At 35.7% G+C, this 19,192-nt stretch overlaps 1 protein-coding gene across 8 annotated transcripts in view; it reads right to left on the bottom strand.

The window, feature by feature from the left end:
* The window catches only part of nbeal2 (neurobeachin-like 2), a 167,817-nt gene that overhangs the window by 69,369 nt on the left and 79,256 nt on the right, over nucleotides 1-19,192 (bottom strand). For all 8 annotated transcript variants that reach the window (XM_087284946.1, XM_087284943.1, NM_001442819.1 and 5 more), the window contains 7 exon segments: nucleotides 17,056-17,175; nucleotides 16,621-16,966; nucleotides 15,451-15,533; nucleotides 13,036-13,128; nucleotides 12,669-12,840; nucleotides 10,639-10,772; nucleotides 2,395-2,554 (listed from right to left, as the gene is read on the bottom strand). In XM_087284946.1, coding sequence (XP_087141072.1) covers nucleotides 2,395-2,554; nucleotides 10,639-10,772; nucleotides 12,669-12,840; nucleotides 13,036-13,128; nucleotides 15,451-15,533; nucleotides 16,621-16,966; nucleotides 17,056-17,175 — 1,108 coding nt within the window.

Here is a 19,192-nt window from a genome sequence, read left to right on the forward strand (position 1 = left end):
ACATTCCTGGAGGACCACAAACACTTCATGTTTTGGATCTCTCTTTTGTCTGTCTCAACCATTGCATTTCTTTCAGTCTATGACGATCTGAATCAGGTGTGTTTGGTTAAGGAGATATGGGCTGCGTCCGAAACCGCCTACTACTCAGTAGGTACTGCATTTGAATTTAAACATACTACTCAGCTGTTAGATAAGTATGTTCTATAATTCGGACATACTTTTCCGCTCGCATACTGATTTGATTTGCACTGTATAGTATAGAAGTATGCGGTTTTAGATGCAGCCATGGGCTGTTTCTCAATATACCTTCTTCAGTGTTCTTGTGTCCTTGTGTTCTCATGTAATGTCATCATTAACTGTCAACTTGAGAAGTCCCAGAATTCATTGTGGCTGAATAAAGGAGGTGAGAAGCACAGCAATCCTATACCTGTTTATTATTAAAGTTCATGAAAAATTGCCATGAAAATCTTAATAAAGCCTTAAACACAATAAGGGTGTTTATTTGCTGAAATAAGTAGTAAATTTGTGCTGTTTGTTTTGTGCAAAGTATATTTGTAAGGCTTTTTTGCATGTTACATATATAGTGAAAATGGGAAAAACATGCTGCAGTGTTTAAATAAATTCTGTTGAAAATACGTAAAGGTCATGTGACCATCAGGAATAACACATCATCTTATTTCTCACAGGACGCGTTTGTGTTCTCGCGTACTCCTAAATTTGTTCTTTCAAGGTAACCTGGCAAGACCGGTCCCTACAAGAAGACGAGTCCATTCTCTGCTTTCTAGGAATTGAGAAGTAGCCAAGGAAAATTATCAGAGCTAGTGATCCTCCAGGAACATGGTTGAAAAACACAGATCAAATCAATTCATGTAACCAGCAGCTGTTTTAAAAAATATAGGACTTACAATTCAATACTTCAATGAATTTACAACTTTTCATAGCTGAGACTACCAGAATTCTACAGCTACTAAAATTACCATAGCATTAATTAAGACTCAAGAATGTACTGAATTGTATTTTTGTCACATATTGTAATATTTATATATTAGGCTTCTATTGAGGTTTTAGAATTAAGCTTCAAATGTCTGTCATAAATTTTTAATTCATTACCCTAATAACACAGTCTTTTTTGTAATATAGCTTATAATCACCACCCCTGAAGCTGCGTACGTCACTCTGTCTGGCAAGTGAAAGAAAAGATTTTTCCCCACAGTAAAAATGTAATTTTTGAAAGTTTGAAAGACACATCTGAGTTAGTTATGTTTTTGTAAGCAAAAAGTTGCTAGGCAGGTATATCCATGAAGTATAGTAGTTTTAGTTTAATACAGTATAGTAAATTTGTCGTAGTTTGATTTTCAACTAAACTCAGTTGCGAAAATCTGCTTATTGCAACTATAGTTACTTTCCAAAGCAAAACGCTTTCTCTCGTTTAAAGATTTTGAAGATGTTTTGCATGGTTTTATCTCATTTAGATGAGACTATTACAAGTCACTTTACTTTGGCATTAGTCAGTCAGCTCTTTTCACGCTACAACTTGACCAAAATGCAGTGGCCTGTTTTCTGACAGGAGCTAAAAAGAGGGAGCATATTACTCCAGTCTAACGATGTTTACACTGGTTGCCTGTTCACTTTAGAGGTACAGTTTTTCACCTACGTAAGCTACTAACACTCTAACAGCGTACCAGATCCTTTGGTGATCAAATCAGTATCTGCTATGCATCCCTATATCAAACTTAAATATATGAGAATATTTGCCTTCTGCATTGCAGCCCCCAGGCTCTGGAATGCTAACCAATGTCAATAAGGCAAGTACCTTTCATCACCAGCTTTAAAACCAGACTTAAGAAATATTTGTTCTCACAGGCCAATTTGGCTGTTAGGAGGTATGATCATTATTTTTTGTCTGTTTGTGGTTGTCTGTCTGCATTCTGCTGATTTGTTGGAAAGCACTTTGGCCACAAAAGTTGTTAAAAAAAAAACCTGTGCTATATAAATAAAATAGTGTATAATCAAAGATGCAAGAAAAAGTAGTGAAATACATGGGGTTAATTTGGCCTATTAAGGTAGAAATACTCAGGACTCTTTTACTGTAGGTTTGTAATTTTACCAATGTAAGGTTAAAATTATGGGTCTTATTTGAACAAAGTTGTTAAATTGGACAATTTAACAACAGACAAAATTACTGCCTCTGTAGTTCAAGTGTTAAAGCAGAAAATGTCATTTTTTTATTTACTTTTTAAATAAACTCAAAAACCTTGTTCTAAAATATTTCACGCCCATGGTTTGGAATGGCAGTCAGCTAAACAATCTAAATTTATTTGCATTAATTTCATGCAAATATAATATCTTAACGCTATAATGATGTTTTATGGTTGTCAAAGTATTTTTTATTACCCAGACAGACAGCGAAGTGGCTGCGGCTCCAGATGCGGAAGTCAAAGAGCAGGTACTGGTACAGCTGAGACAGCAGGGCGTTGTTGCCCTCATTGGACACCTGCTTGAGCAGGAACTGACAGGCCATTAGTACACTCATGTCCATCATACTGCTGGGGACCTGCAATAGCAAACCAACATGAGACAGGAGAAGATCACAAAGTGTCTGTCATCATAATAGTCGTCAGCTCGTTGCAATGCTTAATCAAATTCATTAAACAATTTGACGATTGAACACCATGTCCACACCAGACGTGACCACAGAAAATCATTTTTCCTTTGTGTCAGTACAGCATAGATAAGCATCAGTTTAATGTTGGAGATTTATCACAGTGCAGTCAAAATTACCAATATAGCATATTTTTTTTTAGTATTGTCACATTGCACCATTCAAATTCAGTGTATATAGAGTGCAATGAAGGAAATGATAAATATGGAGAGTTCAGATGCAAAAACCGTTAAGTGCCCCTAATTTAAAATGTTGAAATGTCTAAAATGAGCAATTTTCTCAGCCTCCTATGATTATGTTCAGTTATTTTACTTTAAAGACAATGAAAAGAACATATTTATTGCCAAATTGCTGAACATACAAACAGGAGCTTGAGAAAATTGCTCATTTTAGAAGAACATTTCAGACTGCTTTTACAATAGATCTCTTGAAGTTTATAGGTGCCTTTCTCAGCACTCAAAGCATCAAAACAACATATATACCTTGGAATTGTAAGGTTCTATCTGCATTCTAGCTGATTCTAACTCACACTTCTCTCTTACGTAATAGGCCAACTTTTGGCCAGCACCCAAATTTTGACTATAAGGGTGAGGGTTTCTTGCTGAAACATTGGAAGCTCAGCTGTGGGATAAATGCACATCGCCTGGCATTCTTGGACACGTGTTGGTTTTCCAATGTAACTGCAACAGGCTCCCCAGTCTTTAAAGAGACAAAAATGATGGCACATCTCTGAGGTTGTATATACTTATATTAAATTGCTTGAGGTCTCATTATGTCTTTTATTCATGCATTCCTTATTACTCATTATAAGCCTTTTATGCAGTTTTGTTGTGTTTCGATTAATGATGTTCATGGGTATGATATATGATTATTGACTATTATTGCGATAATTGATATCATCTTTGTGTACCAGCAATAAACAATTGTATTGCTTGATTAGTATGGTGTATGACCCATTATTGGTGCTTTCTCTTGTCGATTTGCATAAACCCAAATCTTTTAGGCATGCCGAAACATTTGACATACTAAATTTTGCGTTTCAGTCTGTCTATACTAAAACAAAACTCCAGAGGCTGCAAACTAAAACGTGGTCTTTGCTGGTGCCAGTAGCCTAGTGCACCAACATAGCAATGAGATCACTGAGATCGATTCCTGACTTGAGGTCCAGACTCAGACTCAGGCTCAACTTTATTATCTCGTTTAGGAAAACTAAAATGGCAGCAAGTTGCCATAACACAGGCAACGTTCCATGTACACATTAACAAAATATTACCCTACAACATACAATATATTTTTTGTAGCTGCATTTCCCTCCCCCTGGACTAATGGCCAAGAATATAAAATAATTTTTAGTTGTATTTGTCCTGTAAATAGGAACTCTAAAATGACATTCTGATGGCAGCAGCTAAAACACAAAGAACAATTGGTGATCTGGGGTGCATAGGATACACTGAGCTCTCTTTAAAACACAAGTATGGTAAATTACGATTGAACCAGTTTGGTTAAAACCGATGATCTTGCCTGCCACTTTACAGGCGACTCAACCTGTTCTTATTTGACACACTTAGATTACAGTACCAAGCTACAATGCAGAAAGATAAAACAGATTCAATAAATTGTTTATAAAGCAACATCATTATAGAGGTACAAACCTGAAAACAATCTAAGTTTCCTCTGAAAACTTTGTTGGACTTTTTAATAGACAGCCTGGGTGTTAGGTTGAAATGTTAACATATTGTCAATAACGACCTTAGATATTTTTGTGTGTCAACAATTTCAATGTCCAAGCCTTTAATATTTGTTATGTTGGGGGGACCAAGTGGAACAATACTGAAAGTCAGAAAGAGCACCATTGACTCTGACACACTGCAGACGTCCTACTAAAAAAATCCAGAATCCATCCACAAATATTAAGATCCAAGTTAAAAAGATAAATTAATTTCTCAACCAACAAATGTGGCTTCATAGTATTGAAAGCAGACGAGAAATCAACCAGTCCTTGATCAGCAGTCCTTTGCTGATCATTCCCTTCTCTATCTGCTCCCTATGCTTTCCTGTCTGTAATCTTCACTATTCTATCCCAATGAAGGCGAAAAGCCCCTAAAAATCATAAAATTCTAAAAATAAAATAAAATAAATGAAATTGGGGTCCTTAGTGCTGTGCAAAAACCATGTCTTCAGCAGGCATAAATGTAACAAAACGTACAAAAAAACACTAGTGTAAACTGCACCTGAGATTGTGAGCAAGAGAATGGACCGATAAGATATAGGAACAGTGTGCCATCTTAAACAGGTGCAACTAGAGTCTAGATTTAAAAATAGATGGAGAGTCAATGGGCCCTATCATACACCCTGCGCAATGGGGCGCAAGGCGCAGCGCAATAGTCTTTTACTACTTTAAGCTTGGCGCAAGGGTCATTTTGAGGCATTGCGCCACGTTGTTTAAATAGCAAATGCATTTGCGCTCAAATGTGCGCCCATAGGCATTCTGGTCTAAAAAAGCAGGCGTGTTTTGGCGCGTTGCTATTTTGAGAAACTGTAAGGGCTCTATTTTGACGGTCCAAAACGCAGGGCGTAAATGCTTTCAGGGCGTGTCAGGACGCGTTTTTGCTAATTTAAGGACAGGAAATTTGCCTTGCGCCGCGGCGCATGTTCTAAAAGGGTTGAGTTTATTTTCTTAATGAGTTGGTGTGTTTTGAGAATAAACCAATTAGAATCTTATCTCCCATTCCCTTTAAGAGTCAGCTGCGTCGCGCCAAGAGCGCATTCGCTATTTACAGGACGCAAAGTAAGTCTAAGTGGAAAAAATGAGCATTTCACAAGCAAACAGTTAACAGTTAACAGTTTTTTAACAGAAAACTGTTAAACAGAGCATCTACTGCGTGAATATGAGAGATAATGGATCACTTTCACTTTCACTCGATCTTGCTCTTGGATAGGGAAACCTTTACGCACAGACATCAATTAGTCTATAAATAAATACCTTTGTTTGTTAAGCGCAAAAATTCATTTCAAAACTATTTCTAAATTCAGTTCTAATTTTCAGCAAACGAATAAATGAATAATAATAGCAAAATGTGCTCAAAAACCTATATAATGTGATATAATGTGAGTTATATCCTAAAACACATGCTGTGCCCCATATGGTCTAAAACCTGACAGGTGGGCAAATCTAAGCTTGTTTTTAATAAAACAAATATAAATATGGATATAATAAAAAATACTGCTAATAACAACAACTGCTAATCTAAACTCCGGCGAGGCACAACTCTGCGCCGGAGTTTAGACCGGGTTAGTTTTGGTCTAATGAAAAATCTATTATAGATTCTCAAAGTAGCAACGCGCCAGCGGTCCGCCTCAGAACGCCTTCCTTTTTAGACGAGAACACCTATGGGCGCAAAAATGAGCGCTAATGCATTTGCTATTTAAACTGTGTAGCGCAACGCCTCAAAACGACTCTTGCGCCAAGCTAAAACTACCAAAAGACTACTGCGCCACGCCTTGCGCCACACTGCGCCAGGTGTATGATAGGGCCCTAGATCTTAGAAGTGGTAGATCTTTCTCATATCTGGCACCTGAACTCTGGAACAGCCTTCCTAGCACAGTTCTGGAAGCAGACACACTCTGTCACTTTAAAACTAGATTAAAGACACATCTCTTTGGTTTAGAATACACATAAAACACTAATGCTTTCGAAATTCAAATCCTTAAAGGATTGTTAGTCTGCATTATTTAAAGTCATTAAAATTTGAACGGCATCTGCGCTTATGTTAATTTGTTTTTATTATTCACCAGGTTTTCAAAATCCTGGACCAAGCGGTATCCTGATCAGCTTCTGTGATGATCATGAAGGACTGGAGAGCATGAAATTGATTCCTGTAAGACCCCAGTGACAGACGAGTCCTCGCATTGATCCTGAAGGGCTTGCTTGTACACCAGCCGTTGACCTCGCCCACCTGCAGCATCTCCACAATGGTCGTCTAGCGTTCTCCAGCCACCCGTGCTTAGACTGCAGCTCTGCACAAGAAGTTTGGCCAGAGGAGAAATAGTTGTGCCAATTCTGAGCCTGGTTACTCTCGAGTTTTTTTTCCCCTTCACTTTCGTCAATTTGTGAGGTTTGTTCCTCGCCACTGTTGCCACTGGCTTGCATGGTCCAGTATTTGTGGAGCTGTGCATCGATGGATTTGCTCTTCAGTGTTTGGACTTTCAGCAGTGAAAATTAAACCACACTGAACTGAACTAAACTGAACTTCAACTCTGAAAACTGGACTCACACAGTTTAATCTATTATAATCTTCTATGTTAAGCTGCTTTGACAATTTATTTCGTAAAAGCGCTATAGAAATAAAGATTAATTAAATGGAAAAAAAGATTAAATCATATTATCAACCAATCCAGTAAAGTCCAGTAAAAATTAACCCAAATACAATTTTTCATATAAACGTACCATTATTTATCCAAAGAAGCATGTTATATTTAAATTTTATACTAATATTTTTTACATTTGCATTTAATTGACAACCTAATTACTTATGCCTGAGGATGTGTTAGTGTATATATATGTGTGTGTGTGTGAGAGAGAGAGAGAACTTTTCAACCCTAAATCCTGAGAAACTCTCTTCAAAGGCTTGTCAAGTCACAGTACATCAGAAGCAAATCTGCTATGGCGTATAACTGCGGAACAATTTAGGCCCCTGATTAGCATCTGTTTTTTCATGAACTTCAGCAGCTGTTTAATTACATGCATAGACATCACTGTCACTTATCAAATGACCAGATTTACATCACACATCCAGCAACGGATCTTCATCTGCTCTCTAAATTCATGAAAACTCCGCATCATTCTACTGTGCGTTTAAAACTGTTCCTTATACTGGTGATACATGTCACTCACGCAAATACAGTAAATGTGCTGTTTTTCAAACGTGAATTCTTGGTGTGAATGTGTTTACAGCAGACACTTGAACATTGCTTACTCGTTCCTTTTCTTAAAACCAGCAGTCTTGTTTCAAAAGCTACCTAATCAGCATATGCTTTCTTTCAGCAGGGTTTCTGTTCATCTACGTAAAGCTACTTTGACACTATCTACATTGTAAAAAGTATTACAGCTTGAGTTGATGTGACTTTATGGGGTGCACTGTAATATGTTCATGCTTAGTTTAAAACTGTCCGTTGAATTCCTGGTAGTGCTTCTCAAATCTTCAAACCATTTATGAGTCTTTTGTTTTGAATCAGTGGTTCAGAGGAATAATCAAATTGGCCAGGTCAAATGACTTTAGTAAACAGAGTTTCATTACCTCACAGGTTCAATTTTAACGATCTAAGCACATACTCTAAAGCTCACAGAACAGGTGTAATTAGGGCATATCCAAATTCACTTTTGTTATTTCAGGGACAGAAAAAATTGTCATCATGTAAGGTACATTTGTTGCCATTTGTGCGCAACACTCCCAGCAGGCACACAGCCTCATGTTTATATACGGTTGGATTTAGGTTGTGACGTCAGGAGACCAAAATTCAATGTCAAGCCAACGTCTGAGGAAAATGTTATTTTGACGTCCAATAACAACGTCAAATGACGTTGATATTTGGTTGATTTTAGGTTGTGTTGGAAAATGACCAAAATCCAACATCGAGCCAACATCTTAAAGGGCCATGAAACCCCCTGTCTCAGCAGGGGGTTTTCACACCACTAGTTATAAAAAAGTCAGGAAAGTGGGTGAGTCCAGCTTTGTATAAGTGGGAGTGTCCAGTGGCTAAAGAAAGAAGGTTTGCATGAAAAGGGAAGTTTCATTACGTGCACTACAACTGATTTTCACAGCGGCAACACAAACACGGATGGAGGGGAGATAGACAGTAATTCGGAAAGCAGCGTTTGTTGCAGATCTAAGAGCTGTGTGTAAGTGGAAGACTTTTAGTCCATAATATTGTAGTGGTATTACTGTAAACTTAGCAACTAAATAATTTTGACTAATTCATTCATTAATTAATTAATTCATTCATTTTCTTTTCGGCTTAGTCCCTTTATTAATCCTGTGTCGCCACAGCAGAATGAACCGCCAACTTATCCAGCATGTTTTTACGGAGCAGATGCCCTTCCAGCCGCAACCCATCTCTGGGAAACAGCCACACACACTCATTCACACTAATATACTACAGACAATTTAGCCTACCCAATTCACTTGTATCACATGTTTTTGGACTGTGGGGGAAACCCAAGCACCCGGAGAAAACCTATGTGAACGCAGGGAGAAGATGCAAACTCCACACAGAAACGCCAACTGACCCAGCCGAGGCTTGAACCAGCGACCTTATTGCTGTGAGGTGATAGCACTACCTACTGCGCCACTGCGTCGCCTTATTTTGACTAATGTATATCTTTAAAAACTGAATGCTAACTTTGCCATCTGAATAAACATAAACAAAGAACACTGATCACACACTAACCAAATCCGTGACATGATTTCACAGTGGCAAATCCGAATTTCACCATTTCCAGATTCAAAAAGCTCTCAGGTAAAAAATCTTCTTTACCAACATATATTTTTTTGCTTTATATCAAACTACTGTAATCTAACTGCTTGAAACAAGCTGAGCTCTCATCTTGGGGAAATGGAAACAAAACCTTTGTTGCAGCACATTTATAAATGCAACACTGACGGCTCATGTCTCCAAACAATTCTTCTACTACCTGTTTGAATTACAGTTGGCAACACAACGTGGCATCTCTCTGAACACTGTAACAGGTAAAAAAAGTCTTCAAAGCTATATCATGCATATTAATGAAGATGCATCTCATTCACAATAGAGCGTGTGGATTGGTTCAAACCAAGTGTTTCTCATGAATTAATGAACAGATGTGCTAAAAACTCAATAACGTCAATTTGTACCCAACGGTACAGACCGTAGCGTAGCTTCAAATGTTTTTTTTTAAAGAAGACATTTTTTTTCTTTTTGGGACTTTTTGTGAAATTTTGTTGGGACTTTTGTGTCCTAATAGTGTTTTTAGCAACCCGGCACACATATATGACTGTCAACATCTCAAAAAAATGTGTATTGGTCTTTTGTGACCCTTTAAAGTAATGTCATATTGACGTCAAATACTGACATTTATTAGTCAGGTATGGCAACCAAAATCCAACAATTGATAGACGTCAAAGTGGTAACGTCCACACAGTGTCTAGCTGTAACATCAACATCATTGATATTTGGTTGATTTTAGGTTGGATGTTGGACATTGATGTCAGCCCGATGTTGAGTTCTGACCTCAACCCCTTTTTCATTTCCAAACAAAATGCAACGCCCCCATGATGTTGGCATAACGTCAAACTGATGTGATGTTGATGTCCTGTGCCTACTGGGCTCCCTCAGTGCTTTTGTACCATGCACTTTATAAAAATAGAGTCCATGGCATTTTGAGTTCTTCAAAAGGGTGAACTAAAAGGTCAATGGATCAGTTGTTTCAGCTTTGAAAAACCGTGTTTCTCCCATTATACACTTCCTGGTTCTGTGAAACCTCTCCCTCAGAAACATGCAAAGGACTATGATTGGTCCGCTGGCCCAGTGTGTTCTAATATAGTGTCTCCATAGAGTGTTGAAGGAAACACATAGTGTGTTGAAGGAAACATCACACCCAGAGGTCACAAACTATAGAAAAGCTCACTGTAGTCTTTCCCAGTTATTTGTAGTAAGCCTTAAAAATGTGAATATATGCGTTGTAAGTTTGCAGATGTTGTTTAGGCTAAAAAAAATCATAATCAAGCACTACTTTAAAGCTTTCTGGCACTAAAACTCTCAATGATGTGAAACTGTGGTTTTGGTTGTGTACTATGCAATATGATGTGATTGTTAGCACAAGTGTTTCCTAACAGGATGTTACATCTTAAATCTACAAACACCAATATGTCTTGTAAGACCCTCAGGTGCCCTCTTATGTGTGCACATTTGTGTGTGTGTGTGTGTGTGTGTGTGTGTACCTTCCCGAGCATTGCCCCGATAATGGCTGGCCCATGGCACTGGAGCAGACTCTCCTGATTGGCTGGATGGTTGCGCAGCATGTTCTTAATCATCAGCAGAAACGCTGCCACACTGTTCTTCTCTAAACGGCCCTCTAACACACACACAAACAACACCAGCAAAGTGCACATTAGCAATGTGTAACATTGACAAATAACTGCAAAAACATTGCATGAGAATCGAAACCCCAAAGGTAATATAAAGAGCAATAACACAAGATGAAAAACACAATCTTGCCTGCAGCCTCGCACACACGCACACGCACACACACACACACACACACACACACACACACACACACACACACACACACACACACACACACACAATCTAAAAGATGATTTTATGAATCACAGTAAAATCAAACAGCATGCTCAGAAAATATGAATGGTGACTCATACAGCAATTACAGAAAACCTGACATCATCAATGTGTTTAGCAGTTCCAAAAAGCCACATAACAAGCTGTTAATGTTTCAGGCTGTAATACTGCAGACTGTGAAGAAATGAATCAATTAGTAAATTTTATATTACACAGAGTTATTTTAGTATCACTGATACACAATTATAGATGACAGATTTTCTATAATTATATTTTTATATTTTCACCTAAAATGCTAATAATTTCATTTAATGCAAGGCAAAAATAAATAAATGAATGAATAAATGAATGAATGAATGAATGAATAAATAAATAAAAACACAGCAAACATTAACACCACATCATAAATGGTGTTTGTAGTTTGTTCAAACTACTTTTTTTTATTTTTTTTATTTTAAATGAGCTGAAACAACACAAATGTTGATTTTTCTGGGCACAACTTAATTGTTTTATGTTTAATCCACTTAAATTTGCAAAAACCTAAATTTGCAAAAACTAATAAATTAACTTAATTCCTTCGTGTTGTCCTATATTAAATTCATTGTGTGAAACCCTGCATATTTACAGTGCAAAAATGGCATATAATAATGGTCAATTTAGTATTTCAGCCATAATTACTTTAGGCGTCAGTGAAAATAATATACAGCTACTCATACACTTGTGTAGGTTCTTGTTTATCTTTATACTTGTCATATTATTTTAATGAAATTATATTGTATACTGCATTTACATATTTTACACAACAAATAAAAGTAAAGGCAGTGCTTTTATTTAAATTTATTTTAATTAAAAAGCAAATGGGTATATGCACACAGACTTTTAAATTCAGTCCGGTTAATTGTCATCCTATACAAAATTGCCGCGTTTAAGATCTGATTTCTTTAAAAAAACAGCTGTCTTCACTGTCTGGCTGAGATACGATATAAAATGGGAATCAGACCAAACAAGAAGCACTGCATTAAATTATATTTTTCCTTGCCTTATCTTTAAAATATGGAAATAATTTTACCCCAGTATTTTCAATGGAACTTCTGTGCTAGCCTGCCGCTAAGGACGGCGCCTGAGTTTAAACAGTCGTTCGTCTCTTTTTACGCTTTTACAACCAAATGGATGTTTACATCTATTTAATTGATTATGTTTGAATTACATTACATTGATGCTGTAAAAGGAACCTTATGAAATTGAAAATAGTCATATAAAGCTCTAACCGAAAGTTCATCATTGGCTGAAAAACACTAGCTGTGCATATAGCCCATAAGCAAGCATGACAAGCAGGTGTCTTTGTTTTCAAATAAAACAACACATAAACAATGACATTTGATACACATAGCCAAAATAGAAATATTACAATATGGTGTAATGTTCATGATAAAAGTTAACATTTTACTATATATTACTGCTATTTACATCACTTTACGAATTCACTCACTCATTTTAGTTCCATCTTTCCTCATATAATACACACAGCTGATATACATTATATAGGGATTAGTAAATGAGTGCACAAGAGAGCAGTTTCAGACACAGCTATAAAAGGTGGTCAAATCTGCTATTACCAAGGTGTACCTAATAAAGTGGCCGGTTAATGTTGCACATCAACAATACTAACCAGATGACTTCCCCAGAGGCAGCAGCATTCCGGCGGGACCCCTAGAAGAGGTGAGCTCTGGCCCAAGCAGATCTGAAGTCTCCTGACCCACGGTCTCACGCTGATCCAGTAAACACACCTGCTCCAGCAGGGGAAGAAGAGCCCCCATCCCACCAACTGAGCTCAGCACATCCTACACACCAGACAACATCATAAAACATAATTAGCAGATGCTGCTCCTGCAGGCACACAATTTATGAGGTCCTTCTAGACGCAAAATCATGTTGAATACACACATTTACACCTAACACAGATAAACACAAAAGACTAGCGTCAAGACTAGATTAATCATTCTGATCTGTCATGAAGCTCAGTGATTGATACATGCCTTAACGTCCCAGTTCACCACTCTGTGACCAGTCAGCCTGCCATCATACAGATGATTAGGGGACAGATCCAAGCAGATCTGGCTTTTAAAGGCCTACAGTGACAAAATAACATAGAAAATGCATTAATATAAAGGCTTGGCGTATAGTTCATAATATATGGAGTGGTATTCAAAGTCAAAATATTAATGTTCAAATAATATAACATTGTTTAACAACATTATTATTTCAAAAATATATATAAAAAACGCTCCCACTTTATATTAAGTGGCCTTATTTAATATGGACCTACACAAGAATTAATAGTTTGTTACAATGTACTTATTGTGTAAATACATGTATTTACTGTGTACTTATGCTTGATTAAATACCTGTTTGTAATTATATCTGTAATTAACTTTTGTAATTACATTTATAAATATACTGTTGACCATCCCTTATACCTTTACCCACCCTTAAACCTACTCATACCACCAAACCTGTCCATAACCCAACCTCTATCCCAACTAAAAAGCACCACAAGTGTTCTCAAATACATTATAAACACAGTAAGTACATTGTATTTATTTTTTTGATGCAAGTACATAGTAGTTAAGGACACTTAATATAAAGTGGGACCTAAAAAACACATTTGTAATAATAAGAACCTAATATATTTAAATACAACTTGGAAACGGAAATGTATAAAATTTGTAAATGAGAATGTTTTAAATATTTGGGATATTTCATAGGATATTTGATTGTTCATCTATACTGGAATTATTGTAGTTGCTTGAAATGTAATAAAGTGAAATGAAAAAATATATAATGTATAAAAACATCATTGCATTAATATTATATTTCTTAAAGTGACAACAATGACAATTATGCCACCATTTACTCACAATTCACTTGTTTCAAACCTGCTTGAGTTTCTTTCTTCTGTTGAACACAAAGGACGATATACTGAAGAATGTTGGAAAAAACACCCATTGACTTCCATAGTGTGTTTTGTTCCTACTATTGTTCCTGTCAATGGCTGCTTTTTTCCCAGCACTCTTCAGATAATCTTGTTTTATTTTCAACAGTACAAAGAAATTTATAAATGTTTAGAACACTTGTGTGTGGGTAAATGTTGATAAAATGTTTTTAAATTTTTGGGTAAACTATGCCTTGACAAGATTAAAACATTTAACATTGATCTTCTAAACCAAATACCAAATATAAATATATAATCAGACCTTTTGCGCAAAAAAGTTCACATCAGACTGAAAACACTACAGTGCTGACACTAAAATTAAAGAAATACTCTACTTTTTTGATAATAGACTCAATTCAGTAAAGATTAGTTTTACCATTTTTGAATCCATTCAGCTGATCTGTAGGTCTGGTACTTTTAGCTTAGCTTAGCATAGATCAGAGAATTGGATTAGACAATTAGCATCTTACTCAAATAAGCCTAAAGAGTTTTAATATTTTGCTATTTAAAGATTGAAGCTGCTGTAGTTACAATGTGTACTAACACTGACTAAAAATTCATTCATTCATTTATTTTATTTTTGGTTTAGCCCCTTTATAAATCTGTGGTCACCAAAGTGGAATTTACCACCAATTTATCCAGCATATGTTTTAAGGGCAACAGATGCCCTTCCAGCCGCAACCCATCACTGGGAAACACCCATACAATGTAGCTTCCCAATTCTCCTATACCACATGTCTTTGGATGTTTGGGGGAAATCGGAGCACCCGGAGGAAACCCATGCGAACACAGGGAGAACATGCAAACTCCACACAGAAATGCCAACTGACCCAGCCGAGGCTCAAATCAGTGACCTTCTTGCTTTGAGGTGACTGTGCTACCCACTGCGCCACCATGATGTCCTGACTGAAAATGAAACATTGCTATTTTCTAGGCTGGTATGGTCAGGAACTATACTCTCATTCTGCCATAATAAGCAAAGAACAAGCACAGTTACATTATGCAGATTCTGGGGTAGTCGAAGTGTAGGGTTAGGTGCTAGGGACTTTTCTCAAGCGATGTGTAATATTAAGGCTTAAATTGGAATATTATATAAACGCTCTGGGCGAGATGCTAATTGTCTGATCCAATTGAATGATCCATGCCTAGCTAAGCTAGAAGTATTTCCACAGACTCAAAGACAGGCTTAATGGGTTAACAAATGGCAATACTCCTTTAGGGCAGTTGTGAAATGAGCCTATTTTGAAACAAAGTGGAATGTTCATTCACCTAAAAGTAATACCACAAAGATAAAATATGTTTTGTCACTTAAAATAAAGTTTAACGTCAAACAAATAAATAAAGTCTAAATAAATTACTTTTAAAAACTAAAATAAAATGAATGCAAACATTGTATGCAAGGACAAAGTCACAACTAACTAGCTAAACAATGTAAAAATGTCTGAAAGAAGATATTTACCTGTGGAGTATAGTAAAGCACTAGTTTACTGTTGACTTCTGAAGGTTCTCCATCGGCTTTGAACAGAGAAACATTATTGGGACCTGAAGAGAAACAAATGCAGCCACTCATTAATGTCTGTGTCCTGCTGGTTTGCAATGTTTGATGCAGTTGAAGTCATAATTTTAGCCCTTCTGCATATTTTTAACGCATTTCTAAACATAATAGTTTTACTAACTAATTTCTAGCAACTAATCTCTTTTATCTTTGCCATGATGACAGTACATAATACTTGAGTAGATATTTTCAAGATACTCCGCTTAAAGTGCAATTTAATGGTTTAACTATGTTAATCAGGCAAGTTAGAGTACAAATGCAAGTCATTGCATAACAATGCTTTGTTCTGTAAACAAAAAAAAAAAAGCCGGCAGTTAGCTCTCTGCAACTCTCAAATGGTCGCCAACTGAAGAAAAGCAGATCAGTTACTGAATTGGAGACCACATTGGAAAACAAGGCTCCTGTCGGAAGTGGTGTTAGTGAGACTAATAGGGGGCACTCAGTCTGCAGTCTGTGTAGGTCCTAATGCCCCAGTATATTGATGGTGACTGTATACTGCTTCAGTGAGCCTCATCTTTCAAATGAGATGTTAAACCAAGGTCCTTACTAAACCAATGTCCTTTTTAAAAAAGGAGTATGGGTTTAACCCCAGCATTCTGGCCAAATTTGCTTACCGGCCTCTGTCCATCATGACCTCTATACCATCCCCTAATTGGCATCATAACTCAGTCTCCTCTTCACCAATAAGCTGGTGGATGCTGCACACTGGTGATAGATGAGGAGATTCCCCCAAAAATGTATAAAGCGTGTCCAGAAAAGTGCTATATAAATGTAAGGAATTATTATTATTATTATTATTATCATTATTATTATTATTATTATTATTATTATTATTATTATTATTATGGACTAATATTGTCAAATGGTTTTTATTCTAGCCAAAATAAAAACAAGTAAGATTTCTCTAGAAGAAAAAAATATTATCTGAAATACTGTAACAGATTCTTTACTCAGTTAAACATCATTTAGGAAATATATATATAAAAAATAATAAACAAAAGTTTAAAAAATAAATCACAGGAGGGTGATTAATTTTGACTTCAGCTGTATGTGCACTATGTGTCTCTTTCATACCCGCAGTGAACAGGGCTCGAGCTTGAGCTGGCTGCAGAGCTTCGTGACAGATGAACGCCGTCGCTAAAAGGCCCCCCAGTGAGGATGGAGAGCCCCACGCCGTGTCCTGAAGCCCTGCTTGGATGGTGTGGACAGGACTCTCGCGATTCCCACCTGGCCGCCCTCCTGCAGCTGCTGCAAAGGATGCTGGGAAGGACTGTGAACGTAAAAGAGTGGGCGGCCCAGTATGAGCTGCGAATGCCATCTCGGAGGGCGAGTGGGGCGGGTTGGGTAGAGTTGGAGAGGTAGTCATGGTGGTGGTAGTGGTCCGGTGACCAGCTGATCCTATGCAGCAGGATGTGAAAGGCTGAAATGTGGATAGGCAGATCAATAAAGCAAGTTCATTAAAATATATATTAAAAAATCTAATAAAAGCTAAAAGAAAATAAAACGCACCTCATTCAGAGAAGGGAAACGCAGGGGGGCTGTTTTACACTGCACTCCGTCCACATAAACAGTGACCACGTTCTGTCCAAAAGGTCGACGGCCAGGAACGTGAACGATGGCTACTGAGTGCTAGATTGAAGAAAACAAAGGCAGAAAGATAACAATATATAAAAATGTATTTGTACTTAACTATAATTTCTAAACACTTAAAATAAATATAATTATAAAGGTTATAAAATAAAAAATAAAGAAAGAAAAAAATTCAAATGCAAATATTAATCATTAAATATGAATTATCTTTAACTGTCATAAAGTGAATAAATATTTAATGAGTAATTTGAACTTTGAATATTGGTGAATGATGGAATATTTGTTTTTCTGTAACTAATAAATGAACTAAAATGCAAAAACAATTATTTAAAAAATTTAATCAAAAACAATCAAAATCACACAAAAAAATGTATAAAATGCAAAGAATAAAAAACGAAGATTTTTAATGTGCATATAACTTCATGAAATTATTATTTTCCTTTTAGTGTTTTGTTTATACAGTGCTAAGCATATATGATAACATCCCATTTTGAAAATGAATATTTTTATCCATTTCCCAGTGAAAATGGGTAATATATATTGGTTCATTTGGACAAAACAGATTTTTTAAACAGATATATTTATTAAAATAATATTATAGTCACAGATTTTGAAATGAAAAATAATAAATTAAAATTCATGCAAATTATTGCAAAAAAACTTTCAACAAAATTGTTTTATACACTTTTTGTTTCTCTTGATTTTTGCTACTTTTGAAAATTGTATTCAATATTTTACCCTAATATATAAATTTGGGCTACTAATTTCTAAACCATTATTGTAAGTTATTTTGTTAGAATAGCTCCAGATTTGGCCTCAGTACTGACTAATGTAAATGCACAAATATGATATTGTAAAGCATTCAAGAGATTTTTGGGGGGTGTACTCATATACAGTTTAAGTCCGAAATATTAGCCCCCCTGTACAACTTCTGTTTGACGGAGAGAAGATTTTTTTCAACAAATTTCTAAACATAATATTTTTAATAACTCATCTCTAATAACCATGATGACAGTAAATAATATTTGACTAGATATTTTTCAAGACACTTCTGTACAGCTTAACGTGACATTTAAAGGCTTAACTAAGTTAATTAGGTTAACTAGGCAGGTTAGGGTAATTAGGCAATTTATTGTATAATAATGGTTTGTTCTGTAGTCTAACGAAAAAAAAAATTGCTTAAAGGGGCTAAAAGTTTTTGACTCTAACATGATTTTTTTATTTTAATTAAAAACTGCTTTTATTCTAGCTGAAATAAAACAAATAAATTTTCTCCTGAAGAAAAATCATTATCAGACATACTGAGAGAGTTTCCTTTGGAAATACTTTCTTTTACGTTTTGATTTTTCTTTGAACAATTTGCAAATCAAAAAATCAATTGACATTTTTTTTAACATAATTTACATATATTATTTAATGTGAATATACATTTGTATCACATAATTATTTTCCTTTTAACAATTTGTATTTTAATGCTCTGTAATTGATATTCTATTGGCAAATAAGAAAATCAAAAAAATTTCAAACCATAAAAAAAAACAAAGCTACTATAACATCAAAATATACAAATTACTTTATACTGTACAAGTGAAAATGAACTCTGTATATTACCATCTTTACATTTATTTTAGTGAACAAAGTTATTCACCCATACTTCAACAGATTTTAACATTGCTAAGTTGGAGGGCCTATTGTAAAATGTGCAATTTAACAATGGCATTATAATGTTTGCTAATGCTAATAATCATAATAAATGCTAATGGTAAAGTGCTAGCACAAGCTAATTCTGCAGTAAAAATTTTATGAGAATAAAACGGTTACTGGATTATTTTATTTTTTTATTTTTTTACAAATTTTATTAACCACTGCCTATTTAGCTATATTTCTATAAAATGCAGTGTGTTGTTTAATTTGTTTAATTCATTTGATCTGGACCTATAAAGAAAAGGATACATTTAGAACTAGCTCATTTAGCTTTAAAGCTGTTGTTTTAATTTCATGATGTGTATTGTTTTTCAACTAAAACTTACTGACAACACACAAAAAATGCTGTATT

The sequence above is a fragment of the Danio rerio genome, chromosome 16 (genome assembly GCF_052040795.2).
Source record: "Danio rerio strain M-AB ecotype USA chromosome 16, GRCz13ab, whole genome shotgun sequence".
Lineage (NCBI taxonomy): Eukaryota > Metazoa > Chordata > Actinopteri > Cypriniformes > Danionidae > Danio > Danio rerio.